Source organism: Sipha flava, unplaced genomic scaffold, assembly GCF_003268045.1.
Source record: "Sipha flava isolate LNK unplaced genomic scaffold, YSA_version1 210_pilon_pilon, whole genome shotgun sequence".
Classification (NCBI taxonomy): Eukaryota; Metazoa; Arthropoda; class Insecta; order Hemiptera; family Aphididae; genus Sipha; species Sipha flava.
Genome location: NW_020272822.1, coordinates 281,920 through 303,815, shown reverse-complemented (window position 1 = coordinate 303,815; position 21,896 = coordinate 281,920). Strand labels below are relative to the sequence as shown.

General features: G+C 25.9%; 2 protein-coding genes across 2 annotated transcripts; one reads left to right on the top strand and one right to left on the bottom strand.

Moving 5' to 3' along the window:
• Positions 1-999: 999 nt before the first annotated feature.
• Positions 1,000-6,096, bottom strand: LOC112682783 (pyrimidine-nucleoside phosphorylase-like). The gene is made up of 7 exons (XM_025553509.1): positions 5,868-6,096; positions 5,521-5,793; positions 5,288-5,446; positions 5,108-5,226; positions 4,329-4,491; positions 4,047-4,268; positions 1,000-1,411 (listed from the first exon to the last, which is right to left on the bottom strand). The coding sequence occupies exons 1-7, from the start codon at positions 5,980-5,982 to the stop codon at positions 1,128-1,130; spliced, it is 1,335 nt and encodes a 444-aa protein (XP_025409294.1). The 5' UTR covers positions 5,983-6,096; the 3' UTR covers positions 1,000-1,127.
• Positions 6,097-11,052: 4,956 nt separating this feature from the next.
• LOC112682780 (UDP-N-acetylglucosamine--peptide N-acetylglucosaminyltransferase-like) lies at positions 11,053-21,751 on the top strand. The gene is made up of 7 exons (XM_025553506.1): positions 11,053-11,091; positions 11,287-11,369; positions 12,571-12,706; positions 12,779-12,797; positions 15,346-16,480; positions 17,217-18,188; positions 20,607-21,751. Exons 1-7 carry the CDS (start codon positions 11,089-11,091, stop codon positions 21,739-21,741), a joined length of 3,483 nt encoding a protein of 1,160 aa, XP_025409291.1. The 5' UTR covers positions 11,053-11,088; the 3' UTR covers positions 21,742-21,751.
• Positions 21,752-21,896: the final 145 nt, after the last annotated feature.

The following is a 21,896-nucleotide window of genomic DNA, read 5'->3' as shown; positions in this document are numbered from 1 at the left end:
TGTAATCATTAATAGTTAGAAGGTTTATTATTAATAATGGCCAATTTAAAGAAATTATGAACATTTTCTAAAAATCTAAATTTTTTTAGTAAATAAATGGTAAAATAATTCAACTTTTATAACACTTTTTACCACCAACATTTTTCGAAAAATCAGGTTTACAATATTGTTATTTTAATTTTTGTATAAGGTAATAGAATTTAATTTTAAATTGTAAATTAATGTAAATCCAAAAATACAATTTTAATAATTATTATTGTAGAAAAATATTATTCGATAACAAAAATTAAAATTATTTAATATAACTAAAATTATTTAATTTGTCAAATTATGGTGAAATACTTTATATAACTAACTGTTCAAGGGTAATTAGATAATATATAGATGTTTTTTTTAGGAACGTATTTCTACTTACTTCAGTTGTCTGAAATTATTTAAAAATTTGTGAATATAATATAGGCACTATTTTGGTATTAAATGTTTCCTACTAAATTAACATTTAATTAACAGCTCATTTTTTGAGGAGTCCTCTCGATCGAGATAATCATTGACTACAGTGTGCATTATTACAAGTAAATATGGACATCATTATTCAGAATTTAACTACGTAATTTTATTTCGTTCTAGATTGCATAGACAATTTAAATTTAAAATATACTATAAAATAGTCGAAACGAAAATAACGGGGATCAATAAGATATATTATTATGTAATAAGATTTATTAGATATTATAATGTAGTAAGATACTCAATAACAATATATTAGGTAAATAATTTGATTAAAAGTATGTATAGGCTTTATATGTAATTGTTTACTATATTTAACAAGTTTCAGAAGAAAATGTGATATTATATTAAATACAATATATTATAATTTATATAATCCTTTTCGTTGGATAAACAATGCAATATAATGTTTTTTTTTTAAATTATAACTTCTGTTATAAATATGTGTGTGTGTGTATGCGTATGTGTTTAAATACATTAAATCTGTACATCTTTGTGAAAAAATAAATAGTATATATTGTCCATATTAAACATACACGTTGTATTTAATTGTTTGTCTAAAATTGTTTATCATATTCTGTAATAGTCTTTAAATCTTTAACCATTATTTGCTTCAAATCTCAACTATTGCAATCTATGATTCCAAGTAAAATGTTTTCTGGTTGTACAACTTTGTCCGTTAATTCTATGGAATTTTGTAATGAAATTAAAAATGATTTATCCAAATCAATTTCATTATGATATAAGATTATACATTGAGTATCATTTTTAATATAGTCTCCTATCTTAACAAGCAATTGAACACCAACTGCCGGATCAATCTGTTGATTACTAAATTGCCTTCCAGCTCCCAACTTGTTACAAATTTCAGCAATGATCATACCATTAATTTTTTTCACGTAACCTAAAATAATAAAATTTATTATAGAATACTACATGATGTTATAATTTAAATTAATGTTATCAAATATTATTTGTGAATAAAGTATTTATTATAATTATAAAATATAGACATACATTTTATATACCTATTAAATTTTATAATGCAATTAACAATTTGTGAAAAAGTTAAAAAAATTTATCATTCTGCAAGCGTAGTGAGCAGCTTTGTAAAGCATGTTTTGTTAAAACGACCCATATAAAATTTCAGCCCCGGGGCCCAATAGGTGCTTAATCCGGTCTTGTATTAGGTATATTTTACTTTATGTTTAAATATATAGTTAAACATATTTTTGTCAATATTTATTATTTATTCATATATTTTTAAAAATTAAAAAAAAGTAAACCAATAAGCCCATGATATTATCGTCACATCGAATAATTGTATCAATAGTGAATATTTATGGAAGAAATTTATCGATAAAAATGTATTGGTATATCGGACAAATATATAACTATACTTAATTTATCGATAAATCGTTGACAGCCCTATTCATATCGTGGGATATTTATTAACTTTATAGTCAATTAAAATAAAATTGTCCAAGATTCATAATTTTTTATTTTTATATTTTTTTATTCTAACTTAAACTTGGAAAATTCTTATACATAGTAAGAATTAATATTAAAATTATTGTATATATATATTTAATAATAATTACTAATTCATTTAACAATTCTAATTATTAAAACAAATTTAAATTATTACTTATTTAAAAATATTAAATAATCCAGATTTTTAGGAGTTAATCTGTTAATTAAAATATTCTAAATAACAAGTAATAATGTACCTTTCCATTCAAAATTGTCTTTGTTTAATTTTAATATTTTATAATTACTATTCTTAATATTTTATAATTACTGTTATTATTTCTGTCTTAACATAATAACATTATGTATATTCTTTACCGTAATGCGCGTTAATAAATAAAGTAATTTTAATTACAGTGAAAAATCACTTAATTCCATAATCGACTATTATTTTAACAATCAAGATATCTGGATTATTCTCAACAATCGTTTATCTCGGTAATTTTTACTCTATTATATTAACTTTTAATTATAATTGTCGTATTACAATTTAACGTTTACATTTATTTGTTTCCAAACAATAAATATATTTTTTCCAGAACTCCGTACATAATTTTATTAATATTTATGCAGTGCTTTACTTTTGAAGAGACGCAAGGGGATGGAGTACCCCAAATAATTTTCAGAAATTTTACTGTCTCCCTACTATTATTACGTTATAATTAAAACGCTTAACAAGTTTTCGGGACGCTATTTTATTTTATAGCAAACAGAGTCTCCCTTCTTTAATTTTACCTAGTCAAGCACTGAATTTATATAGTAATTTGATCCTCAGTGTCGGTCTAGCCCACCCGGATACCCGGTAGTTGCCTGGGGCCCTGAGATTTATTCTTAAAATAAGGGCCCACCAGGAGCAGATCCACAGTTAGAGAATTGTGGGTCAGGCTATTTCAAGAGACCGCTAATTAGAGCTGAAAATGGATTATAAATGTATTCTTTAAAGCAAAAAAAACAAAATTATCATAAAATATTTGTTTTTTAATTTTATTCATAGTTATCATTGTAAAAATTTATTTTATTTTATAGAATCTCATATGGAGTCTGACATAAAGATATTTTATTTTACTGTACAATTAAACCAGTGGAATCATATAGTGTGGGGGAGGGAACTGGGACATTTGCCAGTTTAGTTTTAACTTCAATTTATAATCGGCACATTTAAAAAATATAGTCTAATATTCTAATATATAAGTCTTCAAGTGGCCAATTTCGTCTTAATTTAATTTTAATTTTATATTAATTGTGAGTCAACTGACCTCTTGATCCTTTCCTAAATTCACCTCTAGACTCAAAGCAACCAGACCAACATGAAAAATCATAGTAATTATTTTCCTGAATTAAATTAAAATTACGTTATTCTTATTCTAATCTTGAAATATTGTTGACATTATTTAATAGAACTAGGTATAACTATTATAATTTATAAATTTTTTTCTCTTGATCAAAATCGATAAATCATAAATCGTATAAATACTTCGAAAAATTGAGATGAGTGTTGTTAACGATCACATACACGAACACAATAAGAATTCGATAATATTAGGAAAATATAAAAACAAGAATAAATTCAAATTTGTATTAGAATTTTAGCGTAGCGAGAAAAAAAAATGTTAGTAGTTAATTTTATTGAATCTCACTCCGATATTATGTTGTTTAAAGGCCCATTATAAATTTTTTGCCGGAGGTTCAACCATGAGCTAAACCGATACTAGTAATCCTATATTTTAATTTTATAATTTGTAAGTTACAATGTCACATACTTTTATTATGTTATAGGTGTATATTAAAAGCTTTAAACAACCTAAATTTTTATGAGAAGTGTAGAAAAATGTAGAAATTTATGTACAACAGGGATGGCAAACATTTTATGTAGTACTTTTAGTATATTCGCGTAAAAAAATTACTTAAGTTGTCTGTATGAAATCGATTATTCAAAATAAAATAAAATAGGCTATTTAGGTAATGCCCATCATAAGGTATTAGTATCAAAATCAAGGATTTTAGTATACCTGAAGATTGAGACTTAATTTTAGTTTCGTGCTTGGCCATTGGTAAAATTGCAATTGTACGACCATAACATATTCCATCTGCAATCATTTCATCAATATTCTGTTTGATTAACATTTGTTTGAACTTTTCTAAAGCTGTACCATTATTTAATGACTCTGCTATACGCTTACGACCTTCTTCCACAGTGTTTACTTTATGCGTCATGTGCAGCAAATGTCCACCTATTTAATTAAGTAATTTTATAAAGTTACTATTATGTGAATAAATTAAATTAAAAATACCAATTAATTCAACAAGATTCTGTAAATCTCTCGGACCTTCTCCTTTTAAACAGTTTACGGATTCCAATATTTCCAGCGAATTACCAACATAATTACCAATTGGAGCTGACATTCTAGTCATTAATGCTCTACATTCAATACCCATCAACTTTGCTACAAGAACCTGCACAACAAAATATGCCAATATACTATAAGCTATATAATTTTTAGATATTATGCAACTCAGAGTAACAATTATTTCTTGTAAACGGATAATACAAAAATGGTATTTAAATATTTATAAAATTTTAAATTCGAAATACCATTCACATTGATTGTACAACACCACAATTTTCCACTGAACCGCTGTGTAACGCAGGATGTAGAATATAGGTTATAACAATACAAAGTTTAAACTGATTTTAATAGTTACTTAACATTATTCATCTTAGATAAATAAAACTGAAAGTTAGCTAGAGATAAATTATAAATCGAAATAAAAAACACAAATATTCTATTAATACAAGATTTTACTATGGTTGATTTTTATAGTATAAAAATATTAGTATATTATATTCTCCGTATAAATTTGTTGATTAATTTGTGTGCGTATAGAGAATATGTATTTTAAAAATTGAATAAAATAAAATGTTATCTTAAGAATTGATTAAATCTTTAGTTTATTGATATAAATATACTGCAGTTAACAATTAAACATTATTTGTCCTTGTCCCGTCTGTTTTTATGCTTCAATCTTATTTATTTTTATGTTTTTTTTTAACTTTACAAATGGAACTTACAAATTGTTTTCCAAATGTCTTAGCTTCATCAACAGAATGAAAAAAACTTGCTGATCCAATTTTTATATCAAGTACTAGATATTTAATGCCAGCAGCAGCTTTCTTAGATATTATTGACGCTATATTATGTGTAATGTAAAAATTAAATTTAAAAAATTGAGTATCATTAAAAAAAATTACCAATTATCAATCCAGAGTTATCCACCGTAGCAGTAACATCTCGGGCCCGGTAAAGAATCGAATCTGCCGGTGATAAATCATCTGATCCGACGATAAAACACCCAAATTCGTTTCCAATATTGAATAGTTGTTTATAATCAAAACTGAACGCAGAAAAACCTAATATAATTTAATTATTCTAATAATAAAAAATTGTTAGATTTGAATTATAATTATAATTTAATTTCGCTAACCAGGAATACTCTCAAGTTTGTCTAATGTGCCTCCAGTAAATCCAAGTCCCCTGCCTGATACCATTGGTATGACAAAATCTTCTTCCGTGGCTCTTAGAGCAGGTACAAGTGGTATAGACACCTTATCACCAACACCACCAGTGCTATGTTTGTCTACGACAAATGACGATGACTTAAAATCTAATATCTTACCCGAATTTGCCATGGCCATGGTCATATTACTAACCTCAATATTAGTCATATCATTTAAATATAAAGTCATTAACATAGCTCCTATAAAATGTAATATATTTAAATCAATACTACAATCAAATTAAAAGTTTAAATAATTAAAACGAGCGACTTACCAATCTGACATTGATCTATACTTCCATTTACAATACATTTTATGAAAAATGTCATCTCATCTTTGGTTAACTCTTCCTTTTGACATTTTTTTTTTATTATTGATATAATATCCATCTTTTAATGAAATATAGACACGTTTTCAAGTTCCCTAGTCACTTTCGTTAAGTTGTGAACATGTTGTATTTAATTGCTATAATATTATACAAAACTTTTCCTGATAATGAAAAACAATATTTTAGATAAGCGTAAATATATAGATACGTTAATTAATATTTTTTTTTAATGTGCCAGTTCATATAGATTATTATTAGCTGCATGTAAATGTTACAATATCATTCATAATACTGATTCATGAACAATTTGTTGTTCATATTCTAAGTGCTTAAAAGGACAAAGTTCAGATTTAACAAAAACATCGACCTAACAATTTTATAGATTAAATAAATATATAATAGATAAATACAGTATACATATATATTAACATACAGTATACCTTGCATTCTACCATTACAGAAGATAATTTTTTTCTCAAAGAATATTCTTAATTTAAATATGAATAATATATTACATTAGAATTTAAATCAAGTCGTAAATAGTACATTTTTAACCAAAAGTACAATCTCCATACTTAATACTTTATGATATTTAAACAAGAACATACATGTGAGTATCTCAAAACAGAACGCTGGATTTAAATCTGATATAAATTAAATTAATTTCTTTTAAAAAATCATAAAAAATATATTATTATCTTCTGGAAAAAGTTAAGGTTTAACAGTGAAAAACAGTATCGGGTATATGACCCTCCCTACTAGTTCTACAAACGATTATTCTTTCCGTAAAATATATCATCACTGGATAACACATTGCCCCATCAAGTTCGTTGAGGACACGACGAATTTCTTGCTTAAGTTCCAAGACTTTTCGAACTTTGTTCTGGTAAACTCGTGACTTAGTGTATCTCTATAAGAAACAATCATACGGTGTCAAGTCGCAAGATCGAGGTGGGTAGCTTTGGCCACGCAACGATATTAGTCTGTCCGGGAACTTCTCACGCAGCCGAGGGATTGTTTCTCTTGATCTGTAACAAATTGTGCCGTCTTGTTGTAACCATTAAAGAATACCTACTAACCTAACTTAGCCTGGACCGAATATTAGGATTTAATAGAGACTCGATAGAAAAGTTTTTTTTACTAACATGAATAAAGTTCTTTTATTACATAAATTTAAATCAGATCGCATATACAATGTTGACGAAACGGGCATCTCAACTGTACCCACACGTGGCGCCGGATCGCCAAAATAAAGATGTGACAACATTTCATTATGATACCGACTTACCAATGGGTACATTTAGAAGAGTGTTATAGACCCCTCTCCCCTAAAAAAAAAAAAATTGCTAGCACCCTAATAATTCAGAAAGACGTCAATCAAAGCTGTAGTATAGGCCTGACAAGTTAAAAATTGCAATCTCCCAACTTTGCAGCTCAAATTGGTCATAATTGTTGAATTTAAATTAATTTTAAATTGCAGTTGTGTTATATTTTACTTATTTAATTAATAGGCTACATATAAATTTATTTATTAATTTCAAATTAGGGTACGAACAAATTAGTTGTTTATTCAATTTATGATTAAATATTATTTAGGTACGTATTTACTAAAACATTTTATAATTTAACTTTCACAAAAGATACAGTGAATATTATTACTGAATCAAATTAATACGTTACATGACTTCTAAGAAACAAAGTTTTAATTCTTGAAGCATATGCAGCAATTTGAAACACAAATATTTAGGTCTAGAATTAGAATAGTAGATTCAACTCAACGCTAACAAATAAATTAAGTATTATAAATATTATTACATTTTTTAGTAGTAGTAATAGGAGTAAAATAAAATAATATTTTGATAAAATTTAACATATGATAAAAATAACGTATGATAAAAATCTTGCATGGCCGTTTATTTATGTTGACTTATAGCTTATCCACTTATTGTATTATTCAGACTTGGGAAGTGTTTCGAATACAATATTCGGAATACTGTATTCAGAATACTTTTTAAGTATTTCGAATACTTTTTAAATACTTTTTTTGAAAATATTCAATAAAGTATTTTGAATACTTGTAACGAGTATTCTGATTACTATATTTCGAATACCGTCAAATCATCCCTTTTTTAAATGATTTTATTACTTCTCCGTTGTATCTTGTAAAAGCTAATATCAGGTATTTATTATTATTGTAAACCACAAACTATAATAGTTATGTATAATAAAAATACAATAAAATAACATATATTTAGTCTTCAATTTTAAATATTTCTGTTGAGTGGACATCTAATTTTTTTATAGTATAAAAACTAAAAGTATTTTAAAAGATTCGGAATACTTTTGAAATATTCTAAATAATGTATTCGGAATACAATTTGTATAAAGTATTTAAATACATATCCGGAATACTATTTTTTGTAAGTATTCGAGTATTTATTCTATATATTTTTAAAAAGTATTTTACCCAAGTCTGGTATTAATATTAAAATACAAATGTTATGTATACAAGATATATTATATTGAAGCGCGCACACGTATCACGAGTGAGGGTGACGCACAAGTGGTAGAAATATTAAAACACTAATAATAATGATGATAATAATAATACGGAATATATATATCGATCACAGTGTATATTGATTGTTAATAATTAACAGATGAATAAAAAAATGAGAAAAAACAAGTGTTTACATCACGGCTATATATTATATATTATCTATAGCCATAGTTTACATAAATCAAAAATTGACGTGGTGTTTACGGTGTCGGAAAAATAGCAACGCAGCACGGTTCAAATGGTGCTACCTAGCGGACATCGTCGCAATCGCTCGCGTCCCCTATCCGGTGATTGAGGGGGGGACGAGGTGACGTAACGATGTTGCGTGCTGCGGTTTGGCGGTTGATGAGAGAGTAAAGGCACGGTCGACGACTAACGTTTTGGAAAAGGCTGCCGCACTTGTCCGCGTTAAGTACTACCCATAGTGCTACACAATTTTACTATATACAATGTTAATATACTATTAAGTATTACTATTTTTGTATTGCATAGGTGTTACCTAACGGTAGTATGGTACCACCTAACCACCCACGACCCACTCCTTAATAAGGTGTTACTGCTATCAAACCTTTATATCGTGTTTGGCGCCACTGACCCACACCATCCAGAATTGTTGGTCCAAAAGGTGTAAAACAATTAAAAAAAGCAGTAAGTCGGGAAAGAGGGATAAATATAACTGTTGTATATGCAATCAGTGTTTCTGGAAATTATATTCCCCCGATGTTTATTTTTCCGCGCGAACATTAAACATATTTGGATTCCAGATAAATGACATCCGATAACATTATCGTACTAGAATATAATCGCATTTGTGTAATAATACTCGTATATTTTTACATGCTGTTATTTAACTTTTCATCGCAAAACGAGTACTTATGTACATATATATATATATTTATTATAATAATGATTATTATCCTTTTGTACCTACATAACGTTTTTAAACCAATATTCACGTTTCACGACCAATTGACGTTATTTCTATAGGAACGGTCTCTCATATGTCGCGCAGTCATCGTGCTATGTCAGTCATAGTGTTAAATACAACTTATAAAAGCTGAAGATATTAAATTGCCAAGTTTTTTGTTCGTCTGAGACATTAAGTGTTTTGAATTTTAAACATTTCAAATTTTTTTAATATTTTTAATGTGAAAAATAAAAAAATAAAATTTCAGTTTTTCAATCTGAATTTTAATGATAGTCTTCATTTTATTAACCATTATCATATAAATACCTAAAATTATGCTACAATAATGATTTATAAATGACATTATTAATATATTATTTTATATTTATATTTAGTCCCTAATGGAGTGTCCAAAGAATATTTTAATTCAGAGATAACAATGACAAAAAATGTTGTAGTTCAAAATATTGGTTCTGATATAAATATTAACATAATTAATGTTATAAAAATTATGTCAGAAAAGCAAACAGTATTCCCTAATTCACAAAAACTATTTAAAATAACATTAACAATACCAATCAGTTCGGCTACTTGCGAAATAAGTTTCAGTGCAATTAAAAAAATAAAAACTTGGCTAAGGACATCAATGCTTCAGGATAGGTTCAGCGATATTTCTATATTATATATTAAAAAAAGATATGTCCAAAAATATTAATAATGATGATATTTTAAATACCTTTGTTGTTAAAAACAGATATTTGTTATTAAAATAAAATAAATTATTAATAATTATTTTTAAATATATGTCATTTCGTGTTTTTTTTTATTACTTGTACTGCATATTTAAATATTTTATTAGTTATATGTTGTAGTTGTATATAGAAAGAGGGTGCGGGGGCCAAGCCCCCGTGGGTACTTTATATTGGATTATAAAAGCCCCCCCCCCAAAAATTCAACCAAATTTCCGTTTATGGCGTATGTGCAGTATAACAAAATGCTCACGCGTAGACGTGAAATACGATTAATTCTCGCGCGAAACGTGATGACGTGACGTAACTGTGTATTTGAGAAAGACGTGTTGAAGGCACGGTGCCGGAACATAATCAACAACTGCGTCACCTCGGTGAGAGAGCACTGTGGTGGAGACCCCCCACAAAATTATCCACATCGTGGGTGCTATATAAACAAAATTTTGATAAAATAATTATAATGTTGTTAAGTAATTTATTACTTATTATGCGGGAAATAAAATGAAAATAAATTTTTGAAATTCAAAATAATTTCCAGTTTTAGTTTTGTATGTTAAAACAATATTTGACTTTTATCAATGTGAGAAAACTGTACTATAGGTATAGGACCACAGAATATAATTATATGATAGGACCACAGATATAGATAAGATAACTTATCTATATCTGTGGATAGGACTATTGTTCTATTATCATAGATAATACCAAGGTAGATTTAGATTTATATATATCCATCTTGGTTAGTACCATGGTTAAAAGTATATTCTATAATCGTAGTTAGTACCTAATCCAATCTGTGATAGCACTGATACCGACGCCGACTCACACAGTAGACAAAATCTTTATAAATAATAACTAAATTATTAAATTGTTTGCATTTGCTAAATGTTTTTTAGTTCATGTCAATATTAAATTCCTTGAAATAATATTTATACGTGAACATTTAAAAATATGGTAACCAATTATTGATATTAATTGTTTTTAATATTTAATATTAAATGTTTATAAATTATAATTTAATATAGGTATTATAGTAAAAAAATCCCAAATATAACATTTGTTTAGTAACAGAAATTTGCATTTTATAATTTTAATTAAGTGAAAAATTTGTTGATTTTAAAAATATTTATTTTATTTTTATTTTTACAGGCTACATTTTGCGGTAAACATTCAAATACACAAGCACCAATATCAGTTATATCTGAATTATTATATGAGAAAGACCCAATCAAGTAAATCATTTATAGAAATTTAATGTATAAGGTTTTTGATTTAAATATTTACTACCGACTGCTGAAATAAATAAAAAGTGTTAAACATATATTTAATATACTCAACATATTTCCTAAACTTAAGATATAAAATATTTTATAAGTAATACATTAATTTGTTAACCTGTTTAAAATGTCTATTTAAATAGCGTATCAATATTTATACATATTACTAACAATTAATTATTATATTTACAAGTAATCTACCTTCTAAATTTGATAAAAAAAACAAAATTTAATTTTTAATCAAAATGATTCTAATACTTCTTGGGATAATGTAGACCACTTAAGTAAAAAGCTGCATATAAATTAGTAGTTTTTAAGTCTATTAATTTTAAAAATACCATTAAAAAAATAAATAAATAAAGAAGGATAATTACAGTATAAATATAATTCATTGATAGTTATTGATAGTTGATAATATTACAAATATGACAAAAATGCCTTAGATATTGGAGAACATACTAACTAAATTAGTAGTAAAAACTTTTAAAACTACTTTTCTATAGATTCTTACTACATTCTTACAACACTAATAGTTTAAATCAAAAATCATTGGTGCTTTTTGATATATTATCAATGTTTAAATATCAACTATAAATTATTTATAACTAAAAGATTATCTATTTAAGGAACAAATTTAAAATATTGTTGCTTTTGTATAAAAGATTCCCAAGTGTAAAGATATTGTTTGAAGTAAATAATTACATATAACAAGTAATATGCCAGTAGTCGGCAACTCAGTCGTTTTCTCCTATCAATATGACTGTTTACAAAATGTCACATCAATTTTAATAATATATATTATTGTTATATTTATGTATAATATAACATTATATCTTACTAACTACAGTAAATAGGCTAGTGTCAAAAATTATAATGTAATATTTCAACGAAAATATTGACAAACTATTACTAAAACAACACAAACTTCTAATGAATATTGATTTGAGTTCAAATTGTATAATTCTTCACTTTTTTCTCTGTTGATCTAAAATAAAGCTATGTTGGCCATAAATTTAATTTATACTACATAAAATAAGACTACAATTTTCTTTTGCTTTTTTAGATATTTTTTTAATGTTTTTTTTTTTGTTTTTAATAACTTATTTAAAAAATCTATGAATTCAATGTATTTGAAAGTTTGATATTTATTTTAAAGATTTAAAGATTTGGATGCCAAATTCAAAACATTGGGTATCTTCAAAGTAAAGGATCTGGCTAATTCATCATTTACTCAAGTTGGTCAAATGCCCCTGGGTGATGACCCAATAGCTGTACTATATGGTGCCTTAGAAGTAACTATTATATTATTAATAATAATCAGAATAGATTTTGTTAATTATTATTATTTTTATTTTTTTTTCTAGTTGTATGATCAACAATGTAGTAAGTATAATTTTTTTCAAATTTTTTATCATAAATTTATAATTATAAACTAGATTGGTATATATATTTTACGGTAAAAGATGAATATTGGTGAATGTTGTCATTCTCCGGTGAATGACGTCTTTTACCAAAATGATTCGATTATGTAGGTAAATGATGTAAAAAACCAGATTTTAAATTCAAATGTACGTCTTTTACCGGTCATTGATGTCATTTACCAAAACTAGTGGTAAATGATGATAAATCTCAAATAATACACTGATTTTTTTACTATAGGTACAATAATACGTTTACTGTGACGTAATATAAAACGTCAGATACATTATCAACTATAGGTTTAATCAATTTTTCTTTTCCCCCAATTGACACAACATCATATTTACGTATAAATCTGTTATTCGTTACCGTTTTTTTTTAGTGTTCCAATTTTTAATTCTTTTATTTTTTGAATCTTGTTGTATTCTTCAGAACTAAAATAAAATATATTGTCACCTCTCTTTTTAGTGCTGACAATTGCTGCTTTAAATTTTTTCTACATACTTAAATATTAAAATTGAATAAAACTATAACACTATAATTTAACTTTTATTATATTTTGTTCACTGGTGACACAAATTTTTACAAATAATATTATAAAACACATATTCGTAGCAAATACAACTCGCTATAATATATCCGTCGATACTAACTAATAAACTAAAAGATTATCTCATATTATTACTCGGGTTATCGACGTTATTGCTAGTTGGGATTTTCGTTTATAAAAGTATTAAAAATCATTCTCCAATTAAACTGGTGATTGACGACAATAACCAGAGAATGTCTGCATTTACAACGGTTAACAAATTTTTGGTAAATGATGTCATTTACCGGGGAATGACGTCTTTTACCACGTTTGCATCATTCACCGTAACATATATATATTTTAAAATAAATATCTTATAGTTGGTTTGAAAACTATAATGTATTTAACCAGATTAAAGGAGGAAAAGACCCTATTCAAACAGGCAAAGTATGCATCAGCACGCTGCCTTATACTGTTATACCATTCCATCTTTATCTCTTTTTTGTTTTAATTTTCTAAGAAAAACTCATAATATAGAAACATTTGTTTTTATATATGTCTTAGTTAAAAATACTTTTTCACATTCAATAAAAATTCTGAATATGCATTATATACTACTCATCTAAAATCTATAATATTTTCATTTTTCATTTTTTCCTTAGTTTTGAACTATCAAAAAAAGTGCATAAGTTAATTTTCAATCATAATATTAAAATTATAATGTTTAATTGAAATAGTGAAATGGTTTTCTATCTATTAAAAATAGTCCTAATAGATTGTACGATGTAACTATACAAGTATAATACTATGGATATTTGATTTCAAAGTGATGACATTGTTTAGTTATTATCAATAACATCATACCAAATACCAATGACTAATAACATCCACTATAGTAATACTAAAGCATGCTATTATAGATTATATAAAGCTGTCATCAGAGAAAATTTAAAACGTAATTTTTTATTATAATTAAATGATATATTTTGATATAATTTATTCATTAATCTGGTGTTGAACTAAAACACTGTTGTATGTGCTATGCCATTGCAATTTGCTCATTGCATTGTCACAATTTTAATTATATAATCAATTCATGTATTATATTTTATCGAATGCATCTTCACTTTTAAGATGGAAAACATATTCTCTCTGTTTACTACCAAACCCAAATAGTTGCTGTCATTATCACTTAATTCTCCTATCCATATGGGAGAAAAACAGGTATTATTAGTTTTGCCTAATTGTTTTACTGTCTTGGCGATTGAAGAGGACAATAATATCGAACTCAACACCTCTTGTGATGTTTCTAATGTAATCAACAAATCAATTGTTCACCATTAGCTTGACAACAGCAGGGTTCCACTAATCTATGTTAAAAACATTAATAATTTCTCCTCTTTTGAAAATAAATTAATACAAATCACTGGTCCTAATGGGTGTAAGTTATCGTTTTCTTTTTTGATATTTCGTCTTTATAATCATCTGAATTTTAATGCGATTACAGAATATCTAATGGCCATAAATGCCTGTTTTCATACTTTTATATCACCAAAATATCAATGCTACAAGCTTATAATCACAAATTACCCTATAGGACCAATAGTGATCCACCTCAGTGTCAAAACTGTCAGTGATACCATCGCCAACTATTGTCATCACCTTCCACGTTATGTTAAATATGAGGGAGGTCATTTATCTAACATTTGTACCAAAGAAAAAAGCAATTACCCTTTTGTTAACTTTAATACATTTTTAACCCATATTTAATTAACTTTATTATTTTTTTCACTAATATTATTTTATGATAATGATTAATATATATGAATGGTATAATTTATATTTAGTTATCTGCTTCAGGTATATTTATTTTTATACCATGGCTTAATGGTTTAAAATAAATTATTAAATATTTTAATATATGCTAGAGTTTTTAAATAACTGGTATAAATTGGTCAAAACTACTTTTTATTATTGTTTCAGAAAAGCAATTAAAAACTGCTCATGAAGAATATGAAAACAATAATATTGTCAATTCCCAAATCATGGGTCTTGAACTATTGAAACATAATGACAAGGATATAAATACATTAATATTATTGACTGCAACTTATTTTCGTAATGAAGAATATGATGAATCAATTAAATATTGTTGTACTATACTTAAAATTGAACCAAACTGTAGTGATGCATATAGAAATTTAGGTTCGAATTATTTTAAAAAATGTGATCTTATAAAGGCAATAGAAGCATATTATTATGCTGCAGAGAGTAGTTATGATAATGATTGTTGGTACTTATTTGCTAAAGCAATAATTTTAAATCATCCAGAAACAGCAGAATTTGCTTATCAATCTGTTTTGCATTATAAACCTGATTTGTATTTGTTACGTTATGAATATGCCAATTATTTATTTTCATTAAATCGAATGAAAGAGGCTGAAAATCAATTTGAAATGGTTGCAAATGATAAACCGGAATTCTCACCAATTTTTAATAATTTGGGATGTATTCATTTCAAAAATAATAAAGAAAATGCACTTCATCATTATAATAAAGCAGTGGATTTGGATCCTAAATTAACAGTTGCTTGGGTTAATTTGGGAATTACTTACATCAAATTAAAAAAATATGATGATGCCATAGAAGTTTTTCAAAAAGCTTCTCAGTTGGACCCAAATAACTCTACTTCATCGCAATATTTAGCTCGTATTTATTTGAAGCAAGAAAATATAGTATCAGCTATTGACACTTATAAAAAATATCTGCTGATTCAACCGAATAATGTAGAAGTGAATTATGAGTTAGGTGTAGTTTACCTCAATTCTTTGAAAAATAGCATTGAAGCAATCAAATATTTGGAAAAATGTATGGAGTTAAATCTAAAAACTAAAGATTTTTTTATCAATCTTGCAAAAACATATATTGCTTTAGGAAAAAAACAATGTGCTTCTATGGTATATGTATCATTGGGTGATTATTATATTCAACAAAATGATGAAAAAGCCAAAAGGGCATATACTGCTGCCTTATTGATTGATCCAGATAACGCAGAAGGGCATTGGAAACTAGGAATACAATATTTTCGATTGGGTCTTCTTGATATGGCTGCAAAGAGGTATATAATATATAAAACAAATTTAATACTATATTCTAATTAATTTTGGTTTTGGAACATTTGTGTTTACCAGTGGTGGATCCAAGATTTTTTTTTTTTTGGGGTTGAAAAATGTTTTCCTTTGGGATATTTTTTATAACATTACAGTCAGTAATTGATAATGAATTAAGATAATAGTAAGTAAATAATACATTAATTTAAATCTTAGACTACTAATTTCTTGTATGAATAAAAATACAAATTATATACTTTCCCTCATACTTTTTTTTAAAAAAAAGCCTTTTTCTTAATTCATAAAATTATTGATTTTTAATATATATTTTTTTTGATTTAGGGGGGTTATCTCTCCATGGATCCGCCACTGATGATTATTATTGATTACAGTTTACATTGATCTTAATATTTTTTTTTTAATAAATATAAATATATTTACATACATTTTAATAATATATTATACATTTTTTGGCTTATTTTTTTGGCTTATTATTGAATACTAAATTAAATGTCTCTTCACATTTATTTTACCATCAACAGTTAATCAATTTTATTAAAATTTATAATTTTTTAAATAACAAATCAATATTTCAATATATAGGTCTTTTAATATAATTTATGTTTAAATGTTTATTCTTGTTTATTTTATGTCATTCCTTTCTTAAGCTATAGAAATTTATTTAATTTTATAATTATTTGTTGTTATTTTAATATAATACTTATTTATTTTATATTTTAACAGGTATAGTAAATCTATAGAATTGAGACCTAACTTTCCTGATGTTTACTACGATAGTGCAAAATTATTTGAAACAAAAAAATTGTATGAAAAGGCACTAAAATACTACAATATGGTTCTTCAACTTCAACCAGATCATTATAATGCATATTATGATTTGATACTTTTGAATCAAAAATTAGGCCGTACTAATGACATTTTTAAACTAAATAATGAGATTCTTCTGCGTACAAATTCATATAATTTTGAAGGACATATTGAAATGGGAAATATCTTTTACTATAACAAAAGAAATCTTGAGCTTGCACTTCTACATTATGAGAAAGCCTTGAGTATTGATAGTACATCTCCCAATGTTTATATTTATAAAGGGAATGTATTACTGGAATTGAAGAAAACTGGAGAAGCATTGAAATGTTTTGAAACTGCAATTAAACTAGATCCACACAGTATAATAGCTCATACTAATATTGGGTCCATCTATAAGAACAAAGGAAATTTCATGAAAGCAATAAATTCATATGAAATAGTTTTGAAGCTTCGACCAGATTTCCCAGATGCTTATTGTAATTTAATACAATGTTATCAGTACATTTGTAATTGGCAAGACTATGATTTCTATGTTGGAAAATTAAAAGATATAATATTAAAACAAATTAATGATGGACAATTGCCATCAATAGATCCCTACCATTCTTTAATGTATCCATTTTCTTCTGAAGTACTAAAAGAAATTGCTTCAAAGAATGCAGAAAAATGTATTGAGAAATCAAGTATAGAAGTTGATCTAATTCAAAGTTATAACTATCCAATATCATTGACACCTGATGGATGCATTCGTGTAGGTTATGTATCTTCAGATTTTGGTAATCATCCAGTATTGCAGTTGATGCAATCCATTCCAAATTTGCACAATAAAAGCAAGATTGAAGTATTTTTTTATGCTCTATCGTCAAATGATGATTCAAAATCTTGGTAAGAACTTGATTGATATTTATGTATTAAGAACTAAAATCAGTAAGTTATTTGTGTAGTTATAAACATAGTTATCAATAGCATATATTATATACTTTAAAAATATAAAATCAATGCGCCATTAAAGTAAAGTAATAAGTATGTATATTACAAGTATGTAAATATTAAACACGTTAATTAAATTTTTTTGAATATCATTAAATTAGCGTATTTTATAGATTAAATTAAATTTAAATAGGTGTTATGCCTAGTATGTTAATAATCAGGTAGGTTACATTTCCATGAATCTAAAATTAAATTTTATTGTTACATTCTATTTGATTATTTATTTTATAGTTTTGTTTATAATTATTTTCAGTATAATTTAAATTTCTTTACAATTATAAGTTTGTAACTAAATTACTTGTTCAGTTTAATTGAATTATTAAATCTTATCTTAATTATATCTGTAAAGTTGAATAATTATTATTTATTAATCCTAAAGTTGTCTGGAAATTCATTCGTAGAAATAAATCATTCATAAGTATACCAAGTTCAGTTAGTCTCAATTATATAATTAGTACTAATGAACTTAATTCAGCTAACTTGTTCGCGAATCATTTTAAATCTATTTATACATGGCCGATATTTTCATCTACTTTTTTGCTTTCAACTTTCCTAATAATGCCTACTTATCTGTTGATGATGTTTTTTATCTACTATCTTCTTTCCATGGCAAATATTTCTTGGTATACTGGGGATTTCCTTTTTAAATTGCGTGATACCATTTATTTGACCTCTAGTTTTTATTATTAGCAATAATTAGCGCCCCTTCAAAATTGAAACTTTGTTAGAAATGTTATTTTATGTTTTATAATTATTTGTTGGTTTTTTTTTTTTTTTTGAGAATAGTAAAATAAAAAATAATAAAAAAACTATTTGCAATACTATTAACCATACCAATTAGTTCGGCTACTTGTGAAAGAAGTTTCAATGCTATGAAAAAAAATAAAAATTTGGCTAAGGTTCAGCAATCTTTCAATACTATATATTGAAAAATATATATCGAAAAATATAAAAAGCGATGATATTTTGAATATCTTTGCTGATACAAATAGATATTTGTCATTAAAATAAAATATTAATTATTTTTAAATATACGTTATTTAGTGTTTTTTTAAATACAATTTAAACATATCTATATTTTTAACAGTAATAAGTTTTACTTGTGCGTGATGAGGGGGTATGGAGGCGAAGCTCCTGTGGGTTATTTTACATTGAATTATTATAGCCCCCCAAAAATTCAACCAAATTTCCGCCTATGGAAACCCCTTTTTTTAACTACCCTTAAATCATTAACTAGTTCTTAATCCTGTTTTCTTATTATTTCATTGATTGTACTTTATAGTTATTATTTTGTATATTTGTATATTCGTATTATCACTATTATATTATCTATCGACATTCATTTTTTTTTCTTGGGCTGATGATTCGTTCTGTTATTTTGATAAAATAACAATTAATTGGTGGTATAGTTTTATAACATAATGCAATTTTAATAATTTCATAATAATATCAAACTTTTATGAACAAAAATGAGATGCCTTGCTTATTCAATTTGTATATTTTTATACTTATTTTTTTTTTTGGGGGGGGCTATAATAATTCAATGAAAAATAATCCGCAGGGTCTTTGCCCCCACATTCCCTTCCTATGCACAAGTAAAACTTATTACTATTAAAAATACAGATATGTTTAAATTGTATTAAAAAAAAAAGCACTAACGTATATTATAAAATAATTAATATTTTGTTTTAATGACAAATATTTATTTGTATCAGTAAAGATATTCAAAATATCATCGCTTTTTATATTTTTCGATGTATCTATTTCAATATATAGTATTGAAAGATCACTGAACCTATCTTGAACCAACAATATCCTTAGCCAAGTTTTTATTTTTTTCATTGCACTGGAACTTCTTTTGCAAGTAGCCAAATTATGTAATTGGTATTGTTAATGCTATTGTAAATAGTTTTTTTTTATTAATTCTTATTTTACGATTTTCAAAAAAACGAACAGATAATTATAAAAACAAATAACATTTCTAACAAAGTTTCTATTTGGGGAGACTATTAAAATATTTGGGGTGGCTAAGCCCCATTCCCTACACACGATGTATGTCTATGGATATAATGACAAAAATGTAAATTGGGATTATAAAAAATATTTAAAAGAAAATAGTATAAAATAAATTAATAATATTTTTATATATTTGGTTATTATTATTATTATTATTATTATTGTATCCGGTTATCTACCATGCCACTAAATTCTCAGATATTCACTATTCCAAGTATGAATACTTGAATCGTGAAATCTTCGCATAATTTTTTAACATCATTATTGATATATAAATAATTATAATTTTTATTTTAGGTTTAAAATATCTGAATCAGATCATTTTAGAGATATTTCCAAATTGAATGTAGTTGATGCTGCTGATCAAATAAATAGTGATGGGATTCATATTTTAATTAATATGAATGGTTATACTGAAGGGGCTAGAAATGAGATATTTGCTTTACGACCAGCTGCAATTCAAGTTGTATGGCTTGGTTATCCTGGTACTAGCGGTGCTACATTTATTGATTACTTAATTACCGATAAAATATGTTCACCGCCTGAATTTAATCATTATTATACTGAAAAATTAGCATACATGAATCAAACCGTTTTTGTTGGTGATCATAAACAGCTATATGGTGATTTAAGTCCGCGTATCAATAATAAACATCAAAAAATACCTACAAGAGAGCTTAAGACTACTATTGTATTAAATAAAGGACATCTTAGTATCAAAAACCAAAAACCAAATCATTCTATACTACCAACAGATGTTCCTACTTCCATGTATAGTATTAGAACATATGCAGATGGCCAGGAAAAATTTTACACTAGATCTCAATATAATTTACCTGAAAATGCTATTGTTTATTGTAATTTTGATAAATTATATAAAATAGACCCTCATACTTTTAAGATGTGGATAACTATTTTAAAAAATGTTCCTAATTCTGTATTGTGGCTTCTTAAATTTTCTGAAGCTGGAGTTAAAAACTTATTGAGTATTACCTCATCATCAAATGTGAATCGATCACGTATAATTTTTAGTGACATGGAACTAAAAGATGATCACATGAGACGAATACAGTTGGCTGATATATTTTTGGATACTTGTATATGCAATGGCCATACTACTTGCTTGGATGCATTATGGGCTGGAGTACCAATAGTAACATTACCAGGAGAAACATTTGCATCTCGTGTTTCTGCTTCCCAATTAACTACACTAGGATGTACAGAGACAATTGCTCTTAATAAAGAACAATATATAGACATAGCAGTAAAATTTGGGAAGGATAAACATTTATTGGAGAATCTTAGATCAAAAATTTGGACATTAAGAACAGAGAGTAAATTGTTTGATTGTAAATCATATGCCGAAGAACTTGAAATTATTTATGAAGATATATGGAATAAATTTTTATTTGGAAACCAATTAGATATATAATATTTCTCTTAGCAAATATGATTACTATTTATTTTTGTATTCCAAAAAATAATTTAAATTTGATTGTAAAACATCTCCTAAGAAATAAGTTTAAATTATGTCTAATATCTAGATTAAATTATTTATGTTAAGAACTATATAACTTATAAATTTAC